The sequence below is a fragment of the Pelodiscus sinensis genome, chromosome 5 (assembly GCF_052426305.1).
Source record: "Pelodiscus sinensis isolate ZL-2025 chromosome 5, ASM5242630v1, whole genome shotgun sequence".
NCBI lineage: Eukaryota > Metazoa > Chordata > Testudines > Trionychidae > Pelodiscus > Pelodiscus sinensis.
In genome coordinates this window covers 131,248,157-131,272,539 of record NC_143056.1, presented here as the reverse complement: position 1 = coordinate 131,272,539, position 24,383 = coordinate 131,248,157, and the positions used below count along the sequence as shown (strand labels likewise).

Genomic DNA, 24,383 nt, shown 5'->3' with positions numbered 1-24,383 from the left:
TTTTTGCATGACATCATGCTTCAAGCTGCTGCTGAAAAGAAAAAAACTGAAGGAGCAGAGGGACAGTGAGAGGAAGGAATAAAAGAACATGGAGCAGTTCCTAAATATTATGGAGCACCAAGCAGACATGCTTGCACTTGAAACGGGGCAGCTGTGACTGCTCCCCCTGCAGCCAGCATCCCAAAGCTGTTTTCCATTCATCCCTCACACCACCAAAACAATTTGACCATCACCCTGTCCCTAGCCAGAACCTGCCAGACTCCATACCTGGCCTCTCACTGTCCAGCCCTGCAGATGCCCACAGGCAACCAATGCACACAGCCCCCATCCCTATGCAGGTTAGCTCTGAGGAACTGCAGCCCCCATTGCACTGCACGAGACAACAGGGCTGTATACGAAACCTGCTGGACACATGCAAACTTGTAAACATCCTTGGGGTCTCACTTCTTCTGTCATGAATAAGAGCTGCAAGGGAGAGTTTGACTTACCTGGAGTGCGAGGAAAGCATCAAGCTAACTTGGAGCTGCAACTGAGGGAGGAGGGCTTTAGACATTCAGCCAATTAAATGCATATAAGCAATTTCAAACAAGAGAGGGGTTTTTTCCCTTTGTTTGGAGTCAAGCAGCAGTTTCCCAGCAGGTACAGAGCAGGAGAGATGGACTCTCTCAGGAACAGAATCCTTGAATTCATTAAAATGTGAAAGTAGGAAAAAGTTTAGCTAGCCTGTTGGGTTTTGTTTTCCTTGTTTGGGGGTTTGGAAATCTCAGCTGGTAAAGTGTTTTTCTCTTCTGTTTTATAACTAAGAACTACAATCCAGGAAGAATCCCTGAATCTATTTCAATTCATGGCTTTTAACACCCAGTCATTTACTATGCTTGCAACAGTAGTCTTGTTTTAATAATAAAAGTGTTTCCTCTTTTGTTTAGTTAATAGTTATTGGTTAATTTTTGTGTCCTTAAACTTACATGCCTACGTGAAATCACTTTACTGGGAGATCCAGAGCCCTGTTGTCTCTGCTGATTATCTGTTTATTTCTTCTACTCCTAGCAGAACAGAGATGAGGACAGCAAGAGCTTTGTCACAAGTCTCAAGGGCACTGAAACCAGACAAGTTACAGAGCCAGAGTTTATTCTATTAGCCAGCCCCCATTATTTACACTCAAAATGACAGGTTGGAGAATTGATCCATGACATCTTCCCATCCCTCTTCCCTCCCAGCAAGTACAGGTGTGTCATGCTGCATGTGTGTTTTACGTTTCTTGTTTTTAATAAATGAAATCGTTGTATTTCAAAACAATCTTTATTCTACCGCATGAAAGCAAGCAGGCAAGCACATCACTGCAAAGCAAAGGTCACTTTAGCACAAAGTGCATCATATGGACCAATCAAAATAATCCCTTTGCAATGCAGCCACTGCACTCCCATGTGTGGCAACACATATTACTGACTTTCAGCATCAAATTGCTGCCTCAAGGCATCTCTAACCCTTCTTGCCCTGCACTGGGCTCCTCTAACAGTCCTGATATTGGACTTTTCAAACTCAACCTCCAGGCACTGAGCCTCAATGGTCTAACTCTGAGTGAAGCTTCCCCCAATCCTTTCCATCAATATTATGGAGGGTATAGCACAGGACTATATCTATAGGATGTTGCATGAGCCATGTCTAGCTTCCCATACAAACATCGCCAGCAGGGGCTGGAACACACAAAATCTACTAAGCTGAGTCCTCCTAGGCTCTGGTATGCCAGGGGAATATGGAGAGTGTCTTTCTCCTCAGTTGAGTGCCATGTCAGTGAGGGTTTTTTGTGTATGGCTCCCAAATGAATTTTCTGTGGGTCAGTGGTCCCCGATCCAAAAAAGGTTCCCCAACCCTGCTTTAGAGAAAGATCCCATCTTCGTTTAAAATTGCCCATGACAGGGAATGCACCAGGACCCCTGGTAAACTGATCCAGTGTTCAATTCCCCTCACTGTTAAAAATTTGTACCTTCTTTCCAGTCTAAATGTGTCTTGCTTCATCCATTGGATTGTGTTAGTCATTTCTCTGCTAGATTGAAGAGCCCATCATCCAATATGTGTTCTCCAGAAAGATACTTACAGACAGAGCTCAGCACCCCTTAGCCTTCATTTTGTTAATCGAAATAATGGTAGCCTCAAAGAACTCAGTCTATCAGGTGGGTTTTCTAATGCTTCAGTCAGTCTCATGGCTGTTCTTTGAGCCTTCTCAAATTTAGTAACGCCCTTCTTGAACTGTGGGCTACAGAACTGGCTGCAGAAGGGGCCAGTGGTCACACCAGGGCCAAAGGCAGAGTAAAATAATGTCGCTGCTCCTACCCAAGCACCTTGGCCCAGGCTGTTCTCGGTCTCTCTGCCACATCTCTCAATTAGTGCTTGCGTCATGGGAGCCAGAGCTGAGACCCACCAAACTCATGCCACACACAAAACATCAGGCAACCAATCAGTAGCAAAAGCGAGTCCCTAACACACAGCGTAGCCAACTCCCCCAATGCAGCGCTCCCCTCCCTTCTGCCCTCTCCATCCCTGCAAACCCAGGCCTGTGAAGGAGAGTCCCTTTGGAGCTGCCCCCCTTAGACCTGGAAGATGGTAAATACCCCCCTCCCAGAGCCGTAAGAGGCAAAGTGGGGTTGGGCAGTTGGGGACCAGGAAGAAAGGAGATGAAGGTAAGAGAAATTCAGGTGCTCTTCCCCATTCTTCCCTTCATCCTTTTCCAGGCCCCATCTCCCAGTCCTAGCCCATCCCCCTCATCCTCAGTCACCCCAAAGCTTCCCCCGTCCATCCCTTGGTGGACCCAGGCCTCACTGACAAACGCTATGTGACACTGCAGGAGGGGGGAGTTGCTGTGGTGTTACAGGACTGAGCAATTGCAGAACTGCATCCACTACATACCTGCTGGACTTTCCCCCCCAACACCCACACACCCACATCCTATCAAATGTGGTGGTTCCCCTCCCCCATGCTTGATCCAAACTGGCTTGTGACTCTAGATGCGCATACCTCAGAGATGCTTTGGACAAAATACCTCATGTAACCTATCCGTTTTAATGTTACAGGCTGCTGGGGCTGCCTGGACTATTTTGATGCTTGTATCATTCCTGTATGTGAAGTTAGAATTACGAAGTGTGAATCGGGTTATAGTTTTCAGAGTGGTAACGAGATCCAATACCCATGCCCCCCAAAGCCTAACAACTTGGTGATCAACTCATCGACTTGTAAAAAGCCTTGTTTGTCCTGTAAGTCAAAACAGTGGTTGGTCCTAGGAAATCATGTGACCATACCACCTGGGACTGGCATCCATTTTGAACTGGGTATTTTTCCAAGTGGGGGGGAGTGTAAAACAAAAGAGTCCCACGTTAGGGGACAGTCTATGTAAGCACAGGGAAGATATCAGCCCTTGGTCTTCAGCTACCCTGGGAAACTGCCTGATAGACCTTAAAAGAATACAAAGAACTTTAAAGAGGGCTGAGAGTCTCTCTCTGACTTGAAGATTATGTGTGACATAACAGCTATTTAGGGTAAGAATTTGTGTGCAATAAGCTTTTAGGGAATTAGAACTAGCTATGCATTTTAATTCTGTAACTTACTTAGATCTGTTTTCACTTGCAACCACTTAAATCCCACTGTTTGTGCTTAATAAAATACTTTTGCTTACTCGTGTAACAATTGGCATACTGTAACAATTGTTACCTGGGGGAAACAACTACTGTGCATCTCTTTTACATTGATAAAGGAGGCTTTCCTGATGAGCTTTCACTGGGTAAAACTTTTATATAGAAAAAAATGTATTTGGGTTTTTGATCCCTTTTGTGGGCTGAATTCCTGGATGCTGAGCCCTAGACCTGCAACCTTCCAGAGCTGAAGTGGTTCAGTGTCTGCATTGCTCTGCAGGGAGGCAGTTACCCCAGCTCTGTGCCTGGTCTGGAGGAGACCAGAGGATCTGGCCCAGCAGGACAGAGTGGCGGAGAGTCTCAGGGAGAGCAAGGCGGGTGTCAGTGGCATGATCAGTACACTAAGGAACAATTCTAAGGAGCCTTCTGTGACTGCAGCCCATCACACCGAACACACAACCGCACAGAGAAGGGCAGTCGCACCTGTGCCCACTCCCATCCCAGAGAGTCAGGAGGACCAGAATGCAGAGGGAACTGAACCCAGGAGTCCACATAACCAGCCCTCCCTGCCCCTCAGACACGAGAGACCTGTTCACCTCCCAGACCTAAGGAAAAAACAGGAGTCCTAGTGCACAGGCCCCAGGCTGTAACCCATCAGACCCCACTCCTCTCCCAGTGCCAGCTGAGGACAGGACCCAGGGCTCCTGAGCCTCCAGCTGTTCACATCCCCCTGCCAGAGGGGCACTCGCTGGGCACCCATGGGGAGGAGCCCAGCTCTTCCCAATGCCTGTGGCTGGCACTTACCTGTGCAAAAGTAGAAGAGCAGAGGCAGGGGGTCCATCCTGTGCTAGGCTGAGGGGGTGCAAATGCTCTCCTAGGACATGTGAGGTTTCAGGATGCTGCCTGGCAAGGAGATAACAGCTCAGAGGATGGAGAAGTTATATATGAAAAAAACCTCAGCGGGGGGAGGAGGGGACTTAGGGTGTTAGAGGGAGGGAGCAGAAAAGAAAAGAACAAATAACTGAGTGTCTCAAAGTAGTGAGATACACACAGCTACAAACAAACAAAAAACACCGACCAAACATGACCTGAACTCCACCCTGGCCAGTGGTCAGCTAGTTATTTTACATGATTGCATGCACTTTCCAGCACTAAGACAACCACAAACATACTTTTTTACATTCAGGGATGACCACTACACAAGCTCCACTCTCCCAGACATTCCCACAGGGAAGCAGGGCTCTGATAGGCAGGGACCAGGATGGAGGAAACTCAGGGAACAGGGTAAGTTTCGACAGCAAACTGGGTTCACTTCTTGTAAGTTGCATTGCTGCGGGAGGCGAGCCAGCCCCTGTACCCCTGCCCTGCTGGTGACTGTAGCTCAGTTCTAGGCGAGGAACCCCTGAGCCCCAACCAATGTTCCCTCCAACGTTTTCCATCCATATGTGGAATAAGTTTTTCTGTGCACTGCGGCATGTGTGAATGTGCACCACCAATAGAAACATACACTGCCAGTGGTGGGAGCTTTGCAATAAGCCAGGAAGCATTGGAATCTCACCTGGGCAGCCTTCCAAGTGCTCAGCACTGGCCCCACACCAAATGCAGGCGTATCTCAGTGGTGGGCTAGTTACCCTGTATAAACAGCCTCCCTCCTCTAGAGACAGCTGAGGCCCAGTCACTCCATGGTCCAGAGGAAAGCAGAGACGACAAATGGTCAGTTCAGAAAAAAGCAGGAACTAGAGATGCTTCTAATTTTTCCAGTTCCCACCTGCAGGGCCATGAGTGACCATGCCCAGGGCTCAGGGGCACCATCTGAGGGCCACAAGTTGGCAGGCCTGGGCTGCCAGAGGGGGGCTGAGCCAGTGCTGGCAAGCTCGGGGCTGGTGCTCCTGGCCAGCTGGGCAGAAGGGGTGGGCGTTGCTTCCCAGAACTGCCAACCTGGCAAGGAGTCACAGGCAACAGAGCTCACCCCTGCAAAGCCAACTGGCCAGCCTCTGGGTCTTCCTTTCCCACATAACCTCTCCCCTCCAGCTCGATGATGGGGGGTGACCCCAGGGCTCAGAAACTCCTCCCTGTGCACCCCCATTGGGATCTGGGGCCCAAAGCTGGTCTTCGCGCCCTGCCCCCAGACTGCTGCTGTCAAATTCAAGGAAGCTGGCTGTGACGGACCGGGCCATGTCTGGGCACAGCTGAGGGCGTCCGCTCAGGGCGAATTGCTCAAATCCGGGGCTCCTTACAGCCCCCCTGACTGGTGACCTCTCCAAATAGGCCACAAACCAGTCTCACAGAGCGCTTCAGCTGCCTGCCTGAAGCCTCACGAGCAAAACCCCTCCGACACCCCAGCAATATCCGTGCCCCAAATGGCCCCGGGCCTATACACAGGTGGGGGGTCCTAGCACCCAATCCCACCTACCCCGAACAAGTTCTGTCCGGTTCCAAGAAACCAGCCACAGATCCCTGGTCAATTTACCCTCTGGACCTTATCCACAAATCACGCTGGGCCAATCCTTTAGAATATATATCTAAAGGCTTATTATTACAATAAAGAAAAGCATGAGAGTCAGGTTATTAAAGTACAGTACGTTACAGGCACCGAATCTCCCAGTTCTCGATGCAGGCTCTAGCAGAGGTGTTGCAGCTGCTGGTTTAAAAGTTCTTGTTGCACATCCTATCATCAGGATGGGTTCACAGGTCTTCCAGGCTCTTCGATCCCTGCAGTGCTGCCTCTGGGATGAAGTGCTGAGCTGAGAACAAAATGGCATCGACCACATGGCCTCTTTATACCCCCTTCCTGGCCTCTTCTGGTATGCAGCAGGTCACCTGGTCCTCAGCCTCTCTCTGCTGGCCGCTCTTAGGTGTCCGCCCTCATGCTTTAGGTGTGTCTTTGGGCCATCAAGTGCCATTGTTCCACAGGGCTTCACTACTCAGCCTGTCCATAGCAATGCTTAACCACATTCAGAGAAATATTCAGCTTCCACACAGATTACAGATCTACACACACAGACATTATATACTCATATAAATAGTGTACACAGGATCAGAAAACAACAAGCTTCCATTCAATACCCCACATGGCTCCCTTTTATACCAATTTCTGGAGCCAACACCCCCACCTAGGGGTGCAGCAGCGATCTGGCTGCTTCCCTCCAATTCGGTAATGTGACACTGGCACCATTTCTCTCGAATCCTGAGGCATGCAATTCTGCACCAGCTACCACAGATGGGAAAGTAGCAAAACCACTCACAGAGCCAACTCCCTGTTCCACATTTAAGAACACTCCACGGGGCCCTCAGTCATGGTCTTGTGCCCTTAAGCCTCAAGGCAACAACAATATGCTTTTTGGGCTGAGCCATTATACTGGGATCCCTCTGCTGGTTCTCATTCAACCCTAGTATGAGGGGAATTCCCAAAACTCTCACATCAAAAATCAATCCAAAACCTGGGTGCATGGAGTTTGAGGAACAAGACACAGATCTTACAGGCCAGAATGGGATAACCCTATAGAAAGGGCACAGTCCCTATTGGCTCAGGAATTTACATCCTGGCTCCCTGTATGAGATTGCAAAAGTTACTGAGGCCTTGTCTACAGTGAACTGTTTTGTTGTCAAAACCTGCCCTTTGGCACAAGAACAGTGAGAGCATTTACACTGTGGTGTGACTGTTGTCAGGAAAAACACTTGACCCCATGAGAGACTTGTCTTTTTCCCTTCCTTTATTGTCAACAAAGAGCCAGTGTGGACTCTGATGTTTGTTTTGTTGAGAGAACTGACTTCTGCCAATATCTCACAATGCCTGCCCTGATAGTTGTGCTCAGTGTTTTGTGATCTCTGCTGCCCTGCAGACATGTGCCCCTCCCCTGTCAAAGATCCAGTATCTGACAGCTGAGTGAGGTGCTCCATTTGGGGAACAGACAAAGATCAAATCATTCAAATGCTCCTGTTTGGCCCTGCACTGGCAGACTACTGCTGCTGCAGGGGGAGGGCAAGAGAGACTGCTGTGCTGTTTTGATATTCCTCAGCACAGAGAGCTCACAGAGTTACAAGAGAATCCCAAGAAGTGCAGGGATCAGCTCTGCCTTCCCACAACACCGCCCTGTGGGATGCTTATCCACATTGCTTTGCTCTGTCTGTCGTCAGGGTGCTAGCAATGTGGCTAAAACATGTCCACAATGAGAGGCAGAAGAAATGGTTTGATGGGTTTTCACTTTTGGCAACTTTTGCATGTCAACGGGACTTTTGTCACCAAACCTTCCCAGTGCAGACAGGGCCTGAATCTCTCTAGAGCTCAGCTTTCCCCAGCTAAGGCTAATTAGCTTTCCTGTGTCCAATTAGACTGAGTTCTTCAGGGCAATGATCCTCTCTCATTATGCCCTTGTGCAGCATCCAGCACTGTTTGGACTCTGACCTTCATCAGTTTTCTGTGCAGCACCCCAGAAAGACCTGGTAGAAAGGAACAGAGCGGTTCCATGACAGACCAGCAGACAACTTGGGAGGGTTGGGGCAATGAACAGGGTTTATAACAAGGACTCAAGTCAGCATTAGGTCTCTGAGTATCTCTAGCTCCTACCACATACCGAGTTTAGTCTAATTAAAACCTGGCTTCCTTTTCCTCCCCTTTAAGTGTGAGAGTGAGGGGGCTGAGCTGAAAAATTCACACATCAATTTCACAATCTATTCAGATGTAGATTCGCAGCCTCTGGTGTGCAATACCAACACCTTTCTGAGATAATCCCCCCTCTCCTATATCTGCAGGACCAATCCGGCAGCACCCGAGCTGTTTTGCCCCACGAGTCCCCAAGTCAGCCGCTGCTGAAACTGACCAGCAGCTGACTAGGGGAAGCCTGGGGCAGAGCAGCTCCAATTGTCCAGCTGCCTGGAGCACTTCCGGGTTCCAGGTGGTGCCAGACTAGCAGGAGTGCCGGACCACTAGATGCCGGACAACTGAAGTTTTACTGTATAAACAGGCAGAGATAACAAAAGGCTTGTCCTTAAAATTAAATTAAGGCCAAGCCCCACCTTACCTGAGCTGAGGACTAGGGCTTCCACACAGTGTGACCCCAACCTTCCCTGGCCACAGGAGAGCTGTGCAGCAGGGCCCGAGACCCACTCAGGCAGCTGGGCAGTGTAGGCATTTGGGAAGGCAATGCCTTTCCTTGCCTACCTTACCCACCTCCTATGGAGTGGCCCCTGCAGGGAAAGAGAAAGGCTCACCCCACAGCACCCTGGCCAAGACCAGCAGCTGCAGCCCTGCACATGGTACAAATCCCCCAGACAGGCTCCCCAGCTGTGCCCCTTCTCAGCTTTGGGCTCAGCACCCCCACACTCGGGAGTTCAAGGGGCTTTGGGCTAGCTCTAGAGGGATGTGGGTGGGGGAGTCCACAGAATCTCCATCCCCCAACCATGGCACCCTGAGTGGTCACCCAGCTTACTGGCCTTAGGCAGGCCTGGCCTCCCAAAGGTGTGGAACACCCCACTCACCATGCCACCCTCACTTCTAAGCTGCCTTTGAAGCTGGGTGCCCAGGTAGCAACTGCTGCCCTCCAGCCACTCAGTTCTGAAGGCAGTGCTGCTGCCAGCAAGGCCATGTCAGCACTACAGAGTTTTTTCTGGGATACCTCTGCTGTGTCCAAGGAACATGTCTGCTCTTCCCAAAAAAATTTTGGAAAAGCAGATGCATTTTTTTCGGTAGCCCTGTAAACCTTGTTTCATGAGGAAGGGATGTGCCGAAAAAAGGGGTTTTTCCAACATCTAGCCCCATGAAGACCGCTGTGGATCCAAGTGAGGGGCCCCAGCAGGCCCCTGGTGGGGGGCAGGACTTGAGGGGCTGTGGAGTGTAGTGAGGGGCTGCAGCACACCTGGGCGGCAGGACTGGAGCAGGGGCTGTGGGTCAGAGAGAATGGCCCTGGCAGGCCTTGCAGGGGACAGGACTGGAGAAAGGGCTCTGGGGCGGAGTGAGAGGGGGTCTGGAAGAGCAGGGGGGAAGGCAGTTTTGGGGCAGAGTGAGGGGCTCCGGCAGGCCTGGTGGGAGACAGGACTTGAGGGATGTCTGGGGGTCAGAGTGAGGAGCCCCAGCAGGCCTGGTGGGGAGCAGGACTGGAGGAGGGGGCTGTGGGTCAGAGTGAGGGATCTCAGCAGGCATTGTGGGGGGGCATGGGGCTGAGTGAGGGGGCCCCAGCAGGCCTGGTGGGGGGCAGAACTGGGGGGAGTCGTGGGGCGGAGTGAGAGGCCCCGGCAGGGCAGGCATGGCGCTGTGAGGCGGAGTGGGGGGTCCCCGCAGGCCGGGGGGGTACAGGCCACAGCTGCTGGCAGAAGGCTGGCGCTGCCGGGGTTAAGGCACCCGGGAAGGGGCGGGACGCAGCTCGGCCAATGGCTGCGCGGCCATGGCGCTCCGTGGGAGCAGAGCAGCCATGGGGCCCGAGGAGCGAGCCGCGCTGCTGCATGTGTCGGGGGTCAGCGCGCTCGGCCTGGCCGTGGTGGCCGCCGGCGCGCTGGACAGCGTGGCCGTGGAGGTGGGCTACGAGCACTACGCTGAGCCCCCGGTGCCCTGGCTGCCCGCCGCGCTGGCCATGCCCTGCAACTCGCTGGTGAACCTGGGCTACGTGGCGCTGGGCTGGCGCTGGTTTCCCCGGCGCGGGAGCGGGCGCCCCCGCTACCTGCAGGCCGTCTTCGCCCTGATGGCGCTGGGCTACGGCCCGCTGCAGTGGGCCCGGCTCTGGAGCCAGCACCCGCGGCTGGCCGTGCTGGACCAGTGGGCGACCCTGCCCATCTTCGCCTGGGCAGGGCTGTGGTGCCACGTCCTGGCGCAGGGCTGGGAGCCCCGCTGTGCGGGACTGACCATGGCTGCCTCGCTGCTCAGCTACAGCCTGGCCCTGGCCCACTCCCGCGGCTTCGAGGTGGCCCTGGGCGCGCACGTGGCCGGCGTGGCGGCGGCGGCATGGCGAGCGCAGCGGCGCCGGGGGGACGCGGCCTCAGGCTGGACTGCAGCAGCTGGCTTCACCGCTTGCCTGGGCTTCGTGGCGCTGAAGCTGGCAGACCTGTGGCTGGCGCAGTGGGGCCCCTTCCAGCGACTCAGCGGCCACTTCTGGTCCAAGGTGTGCGATGTGCTGCAGTTCCACTGCGCCTTCCTCTTCGCCACGCGCCTGGGCGCCCCCCGCCCGTGATGGAGACCCGCAGCCACCTTCGTGACTGGCCCCCAAGCCACCCGCCGCAGGAGCCTTTGTGACCCGCCCCGAGCCGCCAGGCCCAATAAAGAGCCCCCACAACTGCGGGAGTCTTTGTGCCCAGCCCGCGCAACAGAGGTGGGAGTCTCCTGGCTACAGTCACACAGCCCCCAGACCCCTCACTCTGCTTCTGGTCCCCCCGGCCCCCCCACTGACCTACCCAACCCCTTGGCTAAACCCCATGAGCACACCCGCACTCCAAGGCACACTCCCTGCTTTACCAGCAGCAGTTGCAAGTCAGGAGTGAGGAGCTCCAGCAGGGGCTGTGGCTCAGGGCCCTGGCAGAACAGGGCCGGGGGGCTGTGACTAGGAGTGAGGGGCCATGGCAGAATGGGAGGGGGTTGTGGGTTGGGCCCCAGCAGGATTTGTGGGGGCACTGCTGGGGGTCAGAGTGAGGGACCCCAGCAGGGCTGCAGGGGCTGTGGGTTGGAGTGAAACAAAGGATCATTTGATGATCCTGAAACCATTGCCAGACACTCTGGTTAACAGGAAACAAAGGGTAAGAATAAAGGGTCAGTTTTCAGAATGGAGAGAAGTAAATAGAGTGTCCTCTAAGAGCTTGTACTGCTGGGCTGTGTCTAGACTGGCCAGTTTTTCCAGAAAATCAGCCGCTTTTCCGGGAAAAACTTGCCAGCTGTCTACACTGGCCGCTTGAATTTCCACAAAAGCACTGACTTCCTACTGTAAGAAATCAGTGCTTCTTGTGGAAATACTATTCTGCTCCTGTTCAGGCAAAAGTCCCTTTTGTGCAAAGCTTTTGTGCAAAAGGGCCAGTGTAGACATCTCAGTTTTGTTTTCCGCAAAAAAGCCCCGATCCAGAAAATCATGCCAATCTAGACACAGCCCTGTGGTATTAGGCCATTTGACATTCATACATGGTCTGGCATTTGCAGAGGATACAAAATTACTCAGGATAGTTCAAACCAAAGTGACTGCAAAGCATGACAAAGGGATTTCACAAAACTAGGTGACTTGGCAACACAATGGCAGATGAAATTCAGTGTTTAAAGCAAAGTAATAACAAAATAGAATCCCAACTGCACATACAAACTAGGCCGGCCCACAACATTTTGGCATCTGAGGCGGGGAGTTCAAATGACACCCCCATACTCCCTCGCTTAGGCCAAAACTTTGAAAGGTCTAAATTCTGCCTTCTGCCTGTTCTACTCCTCTCATGGTTCTGTTCTGCTACCTACATATGCACCAGCAGCAGACACAATTTTCTACACTCGAGTCCTAGTGCTGCCCCCCCACCCACCCACAGTGTGGCACCTGAGGCGGCTGCCTCAGTTCGCCTCATGGTAAGGCCAGCCCTGCATACAAAGAGATGGTACCTATGGCACTCTCATTCTCCTACTTCAAAAAACTTAAAAGATTATCTCCACTCATCAAGGGGACAGACACAACCAAAGACAGTAGCTGTTCTTAGCGTGCATCAGAGTAGTATGAGGTAACAAATGTAAATAAGATTGCTGAGAGTTTCAGCCAGAAAGTTACAACAAGGCACAATGTCTTTAAACTGGGATGTTAGTGAAGAAAGCTTGTAGGTGATTGCAATGACATTAATACACTGTCATCCCAGAGAATGTAATTATAGAATCATAGACTATTAAAATGCGAAGGGACCTCAAGAGGTCACCAAGTCCAGTCCCCTACATTTAGGGAAGGATCAAGCACCATCTACTATATTTAGTCCATAATAGAACTCTCTCAATAACTAAAATATGAAAGTTTATAAATATGCAGAAAATAGCCTCCCCCCAACTCGAGTACCCACCCACAAAACCAAGAATTAACATCTAGTCATATCAGGCAGCAGCCCTGCAGAGCTGGGCTCCCATCTGGCAGCCACAGAGTTTTCTGTAAGTTGAGGTTCCTAGAAATGGGGCTGACTGAGCCCTAGGAGGGTCCACGGGCAGTGCGTGAAGGCTCAGCTGGGGAAAGCAAGCCAAAGTCCTACTCCTGTCCAAAGCCATACCCCTTTCCCCAAGACCATGCCCCTTTAACAACCTCCCATTCCCAGCCAAGCCCCATCTTACCTCAGCTGAGGGTTAGGGCTTCTACATGGTAGGACCCCAACCTTCCCTAGCCACAAGAGAACTGTGCAGCAGGGACTCAGCCTCTCCCGAACAGCTGGGCAGTGTAGGCATTTGGGATGGCAATACCTTTCCTGGCTTACATTACCCACTGCCTATGGAGTGGCCCCTGCAGAGAAAGAGAAAGGCTCACGCCACACCAGCCTGGCCAGGACCAGCAGCTGCAGCCCGGCACATGGTATAAACCCTTAGACAGGCTACCCCAGCTGTGCCCCTTCCCAGTTTTGGGCTCAGCACCCCCACACTCGGGAGTTCAAGGGGCTTTGGGCTAGCTCTGGAGGGATATGGGTGGGGGAGTCCACAGAATCTCCATCCCCCAACCATGGCACCCTGAGTGGTCACCCAGCTTACTGGCCCCAGGCAGGCCTGGCCCCACAAAGGTGTGGAACACCCCACTCACCATGCCACCCTCACTTCTAAGCTGCCTTTGAAGCTGGGTGCCCAGGCAGCAACCGCTGTTCTCCAGCCGCTCAGTTCTGAAGGCAGTGCTGCTGCCAGCAAGGCCATGTCAGCACTGCAGAGTTTTTTCCGGGATACCTCTGCTGTGTCCAAGGAACATGTCTGCTCTTCCGAAAAAAATTTGGAAGAGTAGATGCGCTTTTTGGCATCCATGTAAACCTCATTTCATGAAGAAGGAGGGATGTGCTGAAAAAAGGTTTTTTTTTTTTGTGACATTTGGCCTCGTGTGCACAGGCCAAATGCCAGAAAAGCCTCTTCTGACAAAAGAAGTGGGAAAATGTACGCAAATTGCAATTTGCTTACCTTTTTCCATAACTACACTGCAGTCTAGACACAGCCCAACAGTGCAAAACTAAGAGTAGCAATACTGTGACACCCCCTTCATAACCTTGGGATTCCCCCCATCACCTCTTTTTTGAATTAGGGCTCCCCCAGTTAACACTGAAATTTTAGGCTTAAGTATCTGCAGCCGTAAAATAGACCATCTTTAAAGGCTCATGGCTGTGAAATTGAGCAAAATTGACCATGAAATTGATAGAGCCCTACCTATAGGTTTAACTTCTGATACAAGTGAATTGGGATACGTGACAAAGTCGCTCACTGCTGCTATGGCATCCCCTCCTACCCACTCTGGGAATAGATCTTCTAGTCAAAACCCCTTCCCGCAGCTGCACACTGTTAGCACAGAGAATTTTACAGCATGCTCTTAGCACTGCTTCATGTTATTTTGAAATAAGGGGAGTTAATTCAAAATAACTCCCCAGCGTAAACATGCCCCTATGGTCCTTACTCAGATACTTCCCTCAGTAGCTATCACCCTTTTGTTTAGTTTCCTGAGCTGGGATTCTAACTGGGAACCTGGAGAGCCAGTGATGTCACCCTCAACTTCTCCATCATCAGGTTTTGCTAATTGCTGCTGTGAAGCCTGCTTTAACTGGCTTTCCCTTCTTGGGCCTGATTACAGGCAGTCCCCGGGTTACGTACAAGATAGGGACTGTAGGTTTGTTCTTAAGTTGAATTTGTATGTAAGTCGGAACTGGTACATATTGTAGGGGAAACACTAGCCAAACATTTCTCCAGAGCTCGGTTTTATTCTCCCACACCTCACTTCCCTCAGTCCTTTATTCTCAAGCTGAGGTGTCTGCTGAGAAAAGCCGCTCCGCGTCTCCCTGGTCTGCTGGGGGGGGGGGGCGCGCTAGCTTCGCGTCTCCCTGGTCTGTTGGGGGGAAGCAGCTAGCGCGGGGTTGCCTCACCCCGTTTGTAAGTAGGGATCCGATGTAAGTCGGATCCATGTAACCCGGGGACTGCCTGTATTTTGTATTTTTAACAAGGAGAATTGCTGGTTTAATTCCCTGCATACCCATAAAAAGTAGCACTTAGCCACTCATTTTTCTTGGGGAAGGTTTACTGGTAGAATATCACTCCCATAAAGTATTACATTTAATCAGAGAGAGTACACCTCACAGATTCTGGCCTTTGCTGAATAATTCGAGCCAGTGGTCCATGGAACGTTTATGATACCAGTTCAACCATTCTCACAGGCTGACAGTCCATGTTTGTACCTACTTAAAAGCAGCTTACTTCAGTTCCTCAAAAAAACTGAAAAGGCCTTTATATTTTAAAAATAAAAATCAACAAAAGAAGGCTGATCCAGAGGTCACCAGTCAGCAGCACGTAGACTAGGACCAAAATACAAGCAGTCAGTGGAGCTGCACCACCAATTTAAAACTACAGCTCTCAGCACAATTTTGCTGGTGTCCTCCTTCCTCATCAAGGCAATTCCACAGCCTATGGAATGGCTGATGCCACGCCATCCATAAAAGGAGCACCACTGCACTCAAAAATGGTGGTCACTTCCCTGTGCCAGATGAAAAAGGCTGACACCAACAGCCCCGCTTGGGGTTAGCAGTTGCTGTTATCTACTTCCAGTAAGTGTCGGATACCTCATTGCCCTTCTCCTGGTAATAGGGTTTGGCTGTAGTAGACCAGAATAAACAGGAAAGAAAAATGGTTATTGTCTACATCCAGCTCTTTCCCCCTCAGCAGTCCAACTGAGTCAAGCCTGAGGGCATAGTAGTAAAAGGCTTATAAGCCACTTTCAATCCCACTCTGAGCTGATGGGCCCAATTGGTCACTGTTCACAAATGAAAAGAAAGCAGGACCTCTCTCCCCCAAGGAAAACCCACAGAGGGGTCCTGCCACCATCACCTCTTGTTAGTACTGAGAATTTTAAAAGGTTAATAAGATGTCTGACTGATCATTCTGTGCTACAGATTACAGCCCTGTTCCTCTGATGCAGGGTGTGTCACCAGTGGTTCGCCCTAGTGTTCGGTAACACCCTTTCCTTCTCCAAACAAAGAGGAAGCGGTGTGTAAAGTAAACCAAGATAAAGTGTATTGGGGCATGATACAAAATCAGGAAATTTGGGGTAGAGAGATAAAACACAAGCAAGTAAACCAAAGAAAATAGTGATACAGTGACTCATTCAGTGCACTGGAAGCCCAGCCCCACCTGGGTATACCCTGGCCCCACAAAAGTCAGAGCAGGGAGACCCCTATACAAAGACCTGATCTGGTGATGGATGGTGACTGCCACTTGAAAGGTGCTCAGGACCTGCAACCCCTGGGCTCCACAGAGCCTTTGGAGAAGACAGCTGAGGAGTCCCTTGATGTTATGCAGGGAGAGAAGAGAGCTGCAGGTGGTTCAGGATGCAGATGAGTGGATGGTGCTCGGTGATGGCTAATGGCTGGGACGTCTCTTCCTTTTTCTCCTGATAGGCGCTCATGGGGATGAGTTTGAGAAGACCTGCACTCTTGCTGCCTCTGGGGTGGACAGCAGTGACTGACATCACTCACAGGCTTATATAGCCAGGTGGGGAACTTAATGCCTGGTGACCAGATCCAACCCCTAAGGCTCCAGGCTTCCCCCCCAACATTGGGGAACCCACACCAGCATTGTACAGACCCCACACTCCCTAGCCCACTCCTGCACCCTACAATCCTCCAGCCGGCTCCTGCATCCCTCTCCTGCCAGACCCTGCACCCTCATTTCACTCTTGTACCCCCTTCCTGCCCAGACCCTGCACTTCCACTTTGCTCTTGGATCCTTCCTCCCACACAGACGACACACCCCTGTCCACCTCACACTGCTCCCCCCAGCTTGTCTCCTGGCAGCCCCCTCCCACACTGAACCCCTCATTTTTGGCCCCACCCCACAGCCTATGGGGGCCCCCCCACTAGGCTCTGGTTTGAGGGGAACATGTTTATCTCCTCAATCAGGGGTCACATCTGTGATAAGGTTTTTTGGGGTGGGTGGTTCTTTTATTTGTCCCCCCATTGATTTTTTGAGGGTCAGCAGCCCCCCCAACTCAAAAAAGCTTCCCCACCCCAGTCTATGGGCATCTTGACAGGAAACCTGAGGGGAGTGGAACTTTCACCAAGGCGGGAAAATCCAGTTAGAACCGGTTCCCCAACGGTCCCTGAATGTTCCAGAGGGAGAAGGCAAAGCCCAAGATGGGGGCCAGGGGTCAAAGGTGACCAACTCCATTTTGTATTACATGAAATCATTGTTTTTACATTAAAATCATTGACATATAGTCATGAACATGCAACACAATTATAATATAGGAGAGAGTGGCCCACTCACTGCTATGGTGCCCCCTCCTAGCTGTTCTGGGACTAGCCCCATCAACAGCCTCTTCCCATAGTTACACACTATCCCTCTGGCTTTGTGAATCTGCAGCCTCCTCTCTAGCTCTGCAAACTGCTGCTGCCTCTTCATGACTCAGCCCTCCAGCCTGGTCACTGCACATCTCCCCACTTCCAGGGCCTATTAAAATCTTCAGCAATCCCAGGTAGTTTTCCTCACTCACTACCACATGCTGTGTCACTCCCCCAGCACCAGTCAATGAACCCCAGTCCACCCTCTGCTCCAGCTTTCAGTCCAGGGATCCTCAATTCAGAAGTTCTGAATTTTCCTTTCCTAGCTACTCCTTCCATGGCCTGTTCTCTACCACGCCTGGTTTCAACCACTTCCAGCCACCCCCCAACACCTGCACTGCCTTTGCCAGCTTTCTGGTTTTATAGGCTCTGCTTCTTCCATCCCAGCTGAGCTGATGCAATCGATTCCCTGCTGCCTGGCTCTACCTCCAGGTGCAGCTAGTGGCATTAATAGGCCTACCAAGCCACTTAACCCCTTCCACAGCCTGATACAGGGAGCCTCTTGTCCTTCAAACTTGGGATGCTCTTAAGGTCCCAGCCTGTGCTCTCTGTAAGCTGAGCGCTTCGGCAGCCACCCAGAAGAGATTCAGATACTACCCATCTGATTAGCAGAGTGCTCACAGCCAGCAGCATGTGTTTCTACTTGTGGTGCACATGCACACATGCCTTGGTGCTAGGGTTACCAGGTAGTCTCAGAAAAAGTACTGGACACACTTGATCGGGGGAAGGGACCGGCCAGGAGGGGAGCGGGGCTGGCCAGGAAGAAAGGGGGGACGACAGGAAGCAGAGCTGGTCGGGGGGGAGTCGGAGGTAGCGGGGCTGGCTGGGGGAGATCGGGGGAGGGACAGTCAGCAGGAAGCAGAGCTGGTTGGGGGGGTCAGGGACAGCAGGGCTGGCTGGGGGTGGTGGGAAGCGAATCAGCCGACCGGGAGCGGGACTGACCTGGGCATGTGCAGATCCAAGGGCGCTGCCCGTCCCATGCACGGTCCTGGTGAAGCACGAGCGAGTCCAGCTCCGGCTCCACAACACGCTTGACCAGTGCCCAGGAGCAGGGACAGAGCTTCCCTTCCTCCTCAAGCACAACTAGCTGAGGGCTCCCAGCGCTGATTACATCCTTCCTCCCAGCCACTCCCCCAGTCCCCGCCAGGCTTCTGTCCAGCGTCCAGCCAGAAAACCAGAAAATACCGGACATTGCACGTGTCCAGTATTTTCTGAATTTTTGTTACCAGACTGTCTGGTTGAATACCGGACACCTGGCAACCCTACTTGGTGCACATAATTTATCCCACACATGGATGGAAAATAATTAGAGGGAACATTGGTCCCAGCTATAGACTGCCTTTTGCATTTCTTTTTTAACTGTAACCTTATGTGTCTAACCTCTCACACCTCCTCTTCTTTGAATCTCTCCCTCAAGTTCTGTTAAAAGCAGAGGTGAAAGTAAGTGGGTGTGCCCATATGCACAGCTCCAGCAAGAGCTGGCTGAGCTGCTGCAAAAGCCATCAGGGAGCTATTGAAAGAATTGGCCGGAACCCAGGTTGCAATAGGACAGTGCCTGTAAGAAATTTTAACTTACTTTCACCACTGGTTAAATGCTTTGTTTTTCCTTGAGACACCTCTAAGTGCCTTGTGCTTCTACAGAAGCAGCAAGTTGGTGGCAGGTGTCTGCAAGGCAGGGGGCTGGACACTCAACTGTAACAAAATGGCTGAGGTACATTGCTGGCCTGCAGTGGGAAAGAGCTGAAGACAATCTCCCAGATGAGGGAGCAGGCAGGGATCTCTCCTGCTAAGAGTGGGTGGTAATGGTGCACCCCTGGACACGGTGAAAAGTGTCACAAGGCTATGTGTAACCAAGAAGTGCCAGGGCAACATTCTGGGGGGGTTCTAGCACGATTCGAGCATAGCATTGAGCAAAGGAGACTGCCAGCTGCGTAGGATTCCTGCAGTGGCAGCTGTGTGGTGGGTTGTCCCTCACACTGAGCCACAGCCTGATCTCCCCTCGCTATCCTAGTTTAAAGACAAATTTGGACTGAAATAAGGTGCATATTTTTTAACAGTGTGGGGGATTAACCATCAGAAAAGCTCACCCAGGGTGGTGGATTCTCCTGCACTCGCAATTTTAAAATCAGCAGTGGAAATGTCTCTGAAAGTTCAGCTTTTGGAATTATTTGGGGGACCGTTTTTGACCTGTGTCCCACAGGCGATCAGAAGAGATTACCAAAGTGGCCTGGGAATCAGTGGAGGTTTGTAACAGGGAGGTCTGTCCCTTTAAGAGTAGGAGGGAAGGACTGCCCTAGGTCAGCCTCTGGTCTACTGAGCATCCCTGTAAAGGGTCCTGGCACTTCTTCAGGAGATGCTGAGGGAAGGGAGGAGGCAGAGAGGAATGTGGTTTTGGGGGAATAGTAATACCGGAAGGAGGGGGAGGAACACCAGGTTGGGCAAGGTTGACAGGGAACCCGATTCCATGCTCCTGGAAGGGGCAGGGCCGGAGCAGCCAGCATTCAGTGCCACCCAGAGTGCACCCTCTCCCAGCCCTTAGCGCTGCTCAGAGCATGCCACACCGTGCTCTGGTGGCAATTTAAAGAGCCCAGCGCTCTGGCCAAGCTTAGAAGTGCCAGGCTATGAATGCCAAGCCTAGAGGTGCCTGGCCCCAGCCCTGGCACAAATCAAGCATCGTTTAAGGGTGTGAGACCAGGGTCCTGGTACAGAGAGGCTCCCCTCTCTCTCAGCCACTTATACTGCTTCCTGTCTCCTAGCAGAGGAGACCCCGACAGGGAAAGGTGGGCTGACCGCAGACCCCTCCCAATCCAGGGAGGGGAAGCTGACCCGAGTCAGCACAACCCCAACAGGGAGGGCTCTAAGACTCCTGACCCAGGGAGAAGCAGGGTTGGCCTTGTGGGGCTGATGAAGAGCTTTGGACTCCATAAAGTAGGTCGCCAATCAGAACCCTCAAGAGGGATTCAGCCCTAAGAGCTGGGAGTCAGTGATGGCAGAAAACCCAAGGGTAGGAGGCCTGAAGGGCCATCCCAAGCCACTAGGGGGTGCTTTGGAGGCAACAAGCCTGTTCGTGAAACATGCTCCTCACCTCATCAACTGAGCCCCTACCAACCATGTGTGCACTGAAGAACATGACTAGTATCTGCCATATGAAGTTCGCTCCTGTTCACATGCAAGGCCTTCCCTTGTCGCTTGCTGGCTTGGGCAGTGGCTTCCCATTTCAAGCTCTCACTCCATAAAGGGGTGTTTATTTGCTCCTTCAATTTAGTCTGAAAGAATGGTGCGTAACATACCTACCAGCTTTGCCAATAAATGAAGGACCCTCTTGATGGCAGCTATTAGCCCTTCCTCAGGGCACATTTGTAAAGAGTGTTGTCCATGGTTCGTTAGTTAATGCCTATTACCCCCGCTGGCATCTGGGGCAGCAACGAAGGTTCTCCATTTTTGTTTGTCTTTGGCCATTTTCTTCAGTGTGTCCCAGTTGTAATTCATTCTCTTCATGTCTGCCTCAATAGTACACCGCCATGTTGTCTTGGACCTCCCACGTTTCCGTCATCCTTCAGGCGTCCAGTGACGCGCTCTCTTTACAATGGCGTCTGCCTCCTTTCTCATCACATGCCCTATCCATCTCCAATGTCTTCTTGTAATGATAGTGGTCATGTCCATGGGTGGGGGGGGGGGGGGTATAATAGGCCAGGAAGGCTCTGCCTCCTCTGGGATTGCTGTGACCCCTACGCCCCAGTTACAGGCTTTGGTGGTAAAGTTTAGGACTCCAGAGAAATTACATAGGAACCCAGGAAGCCGAGTCACAAATATGCCCCCTCAGCTGCCCCAGAACCTACAAGGGGCATAACAAGAGTGTCTTTGAAGAGATCCTTTTCCCCAAGGCAGCTTAGTCTGGGCAGAGGAGGGGAGATGCAGCTGTCCTGGGGCTCCTCCAGGCAGGTGGGGAGGGGGATCAAGGCTCAGTCAGCCCGGGATCCTCCGGCTGGGGGGGAGAAGCCTTAGCACTTCTCCGGGAGCGAGGGGGGTGGCCCTCACAAGGTCTTGGGGCTCCAACCACTGGGGGGGCATGGGAAGAAGGGACAGAGCCTGAGGCTAGCTTCCGCAAAGGTGGCCTCCACTTGCTGCCCCTGGCATTGTCCCTTTTGCATTGAGTGGTTAGTCACTGTGTGGGGTCTTGTGGGGTTTATAATTAAAGATTAAATGGATGATGGAGTCAGGTGTTTCTTTGACACAATCCTGTTTGTGTACAAGGAACATACAAAATCCTGTTTCCCTGAACACCTCAGGAATCAAACAGGGGAGATAGTTTCTTTGCTCACAGTCCCACCCTCCTTTCCAGCCAGCCCTCTCTGCAAAACCTCTCACCTACTTCTCAGGGCTTTCCGCACTACTGGGGCTAACATTTCCGCAACGACTTCCTTCTATTCACACACAGCCCACTCAGGAAAACCCTCACCCCACCCACCCACACAGCTCAGTTGCCAAGTGGCCTTTCACAGCCTGCATTGTGAGCGGCAGCTCCTTGGCTTTTAGCTAGCCATCTCAGAGAGGGCTCGATGGTTTGGTTTTCATGCGTCTCCTGAACAAACATCCATCTGAATTAGCATTTCTCCGAGCCAGGGCCGTCCTTAGGCACACACAGCTTACAAGCTGCATAGGACATATGCCTAGGGATGCACACTGGGAGTCTGGCAGCTCCAAGACCCCACTCACTCCGTGTGGCACATGGCTCAAGCGTGGGCTGGAGGACTCTGGAGGAGCTGGGGGTGGCCGCACAGTCTGCAGCTGGAAAGGAGATGCTTTCCCCTTCAAAGCATCGCTTGTCTCCACCCTTTGCACCGCCAGCCTGTGTTCATGCCACTTGCTGCCCTGAGCCTGCAGGAAGCAGCCCTCCCTGCCCTGCTCCATGGTTGCAAATTCTCCCAGACTGGTCACCATGACAGCAAATGGCATGCAGTCTGACCAGTCTGGGAAAGTTGGAAACCCACTGCCCCCCACAGCTGCAGCCCTGCAAAGTGGGGCTTTTAGTCCCCTTATTATGCTGCATGTGATTTGTACTGTCCTGTAGAAACCCTTGTGTGTGCCTCAGTTTCCCTCGGCACTGAACCAATACCTAGATAGATGCAAATTTCAGTGTGATAGCCTCCTGCATGTACACAACCGCAGAAGCCTGTCCTAACCTGAGCTCAGCAGGGGAGTGACCTGGTGACACCTTTTGCCCCCAAAACTGGACAAAGGCCAGAGAAGGGATCTGGCTTGGGTAGCTGGCACCAAGCTGCTGTGTGAGAGAATTAATCTGGCCTGACTTTGGATACAGGTAGGGTTGCCAGATGGACACCCGGTATTTTTTTGGTCAAGCAAAAAAAAAAAAAAAGAAACACACGATAAGCGGCAATCACAACCCTGCCTCCCAGCTGGGACTCCCAGACAATACCAGACACATGCAGGGATCTGAGGGATAAGGGGCGTCCTGACGGTAACCTGGTGGGGAGGGTTCCCGCGTGGCCTAGGGGATAGTCCCAGCTGGGAGGCGGGGCCACGATTGGCGCTAGGATTGCACAGAAGCCTGGCGGGGGCGGGGGGAGTGGCTGGAACTCCCAGCCACTCCCCCCACCCCCGCCAGGCTTCTGACGTGACCAGACGCACCCAGAGGTGATTGCAGCCCCGCCTCCCAGCTGGGACTATCCCCTAGACCACGCGGGAACCCTCCCCACCAGGTTACCATCAGGACACCCCTTATCCCTCAGATCCCTGCATGTGTCCGGTATTGTCTGATTTTTTTTTTACCAGGCAGAGGGTTCAAATACCAGACTGTCCGGTAGGATACCCGACACCTGGCAACCCTAGATACAGGAAGGGGGTCAGGGGCCTGTTTGTGAGCTGGATGGTATTGCCTGCTTCTGGTTTCTGTGCTGACAAATTCTTTCTATGCTGTGTCCCTGTCACCTAATAAATTATACATGCTGGCCAAGAGTCACATTTGCCTGCAGATAGGGGAGACTCACCCACACCTTGGTGATTAGCCCCCACACTCACAGAGCAGCCGCTCCCCTGGCGCAGGAAGGGTGCTGGACTGCGTAGAGCATCTACACTAGTAGGGACAGCTCTGATCCAACCCATAACCAAACCCTCCCCTCTCAGAAAAGAAATAATTTAACAGATTGCCAATGACGCAGTTGCGGATATTTACCTGTGGATGCAGGGCCTCGGTCAGGATGTTTTTCACAGCAACTCCAATTCAATTTACAAAATCCTGCCTGGGAGACCGGAGCTTTCCTGTGGGGAGTGGTGGTGTTGCAAAGGTGGTGTTGCAAGTTATAATGGATGTAAAGCTGAATTGTTATTGGCTTAAGTTCTGTAAGTTCCCCTTTCCTGAATGAATGCACAGTATGAGTGGGAAACAAACTTTTCATGAACTTTTACTCACCCAAACTTGAGTGCACACAGCCCCCTGCAGTGCACACAGCCCCTTGCACAGAATGCACACGGCCCAGCAAGGACATTGAGGAAGTCCTATGGACCCAGATGCTGCACATGGCCTAATCATCCTCAATGCATGAAAGAGAGAACCCAAAAGGGAAATCCCCAAGAAGGACCTCCTGAGGGTACCCTCTGCTCAGATCACCTTGCCAGCCGACTGGCTCTAGGGTCATCACAGGAAGATACCAACAACGTGAACTTCAGCATCAACCTGTCCTGGTGTCTGGTGCTCAGCCTGTATTTCGTCAGACTGTAAGAGTGATTGCAGATAGCAAGAGTGAATCTCCCTTTTCCCCTCCTTCCAGAGTAGGTTAAAGTAATTAAAGCCATTTGCACTCGTTATCTCATGGTCCCAATCCTTGGTAGTCTAAGGTTAGTTGCAAGTGAACTTGCATCTCCCAGGTTCCTTATTTCCTCCCACCCCCCACCCCCCACTTGCAACAGTGAAAACTCTCTTTGCCAAATGATGCTCCCCTCGTGGCCTGCATGGCTATCTCAGTCCTCTATTTGGGAAATATTTTGTTGTTCTGGATTCTATTCCTTCAACCTCCACCCACCACAACCTCCATTCACAGGTCCCACAGGTGAACCAAGAACATTTGCAAGTCTGTGAGTCATGAGCAAGCTCATGGGCCTTCCACTGTCAGCTCAGTTTCACATACTGGGGGACTATGTCTACACTGGTGGGTTCTTGCACAAGAATATCTAGTGCAAAGGTTCTTGTGCAAGAACACGCTCACACTGCCATGTGCTTTTGCGCAAGAGCATTCATGGCAATGTGGA

General features: G+C 52.0%; 2 protein-coding genes across 13 annotated transcripts in view; one reads left to right on the top strand and one right to left on the bottom strand.

The window, feature by feature from the left end:
• LOC102462624 (integrin alpha-D) overlaps window positions 1-23,489 on the bottom strand; it is a 71,152-nt gene extending 47,663 nt beyond the window's left edge. For 2 of the 12 annotated variants that reach the window (XM_089778899.1, XM_089778900.1), the window contains exons 1-2: window positions 18,060-18,521; window positions 4,428-4,526 (exon numbers count right to left, since the gene is read on the bottom strand). In XM_089778899.1, coding sequence (XP_089635025.1) covers window positions 4,428-4,464 — 37 coding nt within the window. In that variant the 5' untranslated portion in view covers window positions 4,465-4,526; window positions 18,060-18,521. Of the gene's footprint in view, window positions 1-965; window positions 4,327-4,427; window positions 4,527-18,059; window positions 18,527-23,310 lie in introns of those variants that run through there. The other 10 variants (XM_089778889.1, XM_089778891.1, XM_089778888.1 and 7 more) reach the window with 10 other exon arrangements.
• On the top strand, window positions 10,022-10,888 carry TMEM187 (transmembrane protein 187). Its single transcript, XM_075929109.2, has one exon. The coding sequence runs from the start codon at window positions 10,031-10,033 to the stop codon at window positions 10,781-10,783; it is 753 nt and encodes a 250-aa protein (XP_075785224.2). The 5' UTR covers window positions 10,022-10,030; the 3' UTR covers window positions 10,784-10,888.
• Window positions 23,490-24,383: the final 894 nt, after the last annotated feature.

Excerpts from the sequence above, each read along its gene's own strand:
- TMEM187 (XM_075929109.2), top strand. The coding sequence starts at position 10,031 with ATGGGGCCCGAGGAGCGAGCCGCGCTGCTGCATGTGTCGGGGGTCAGC.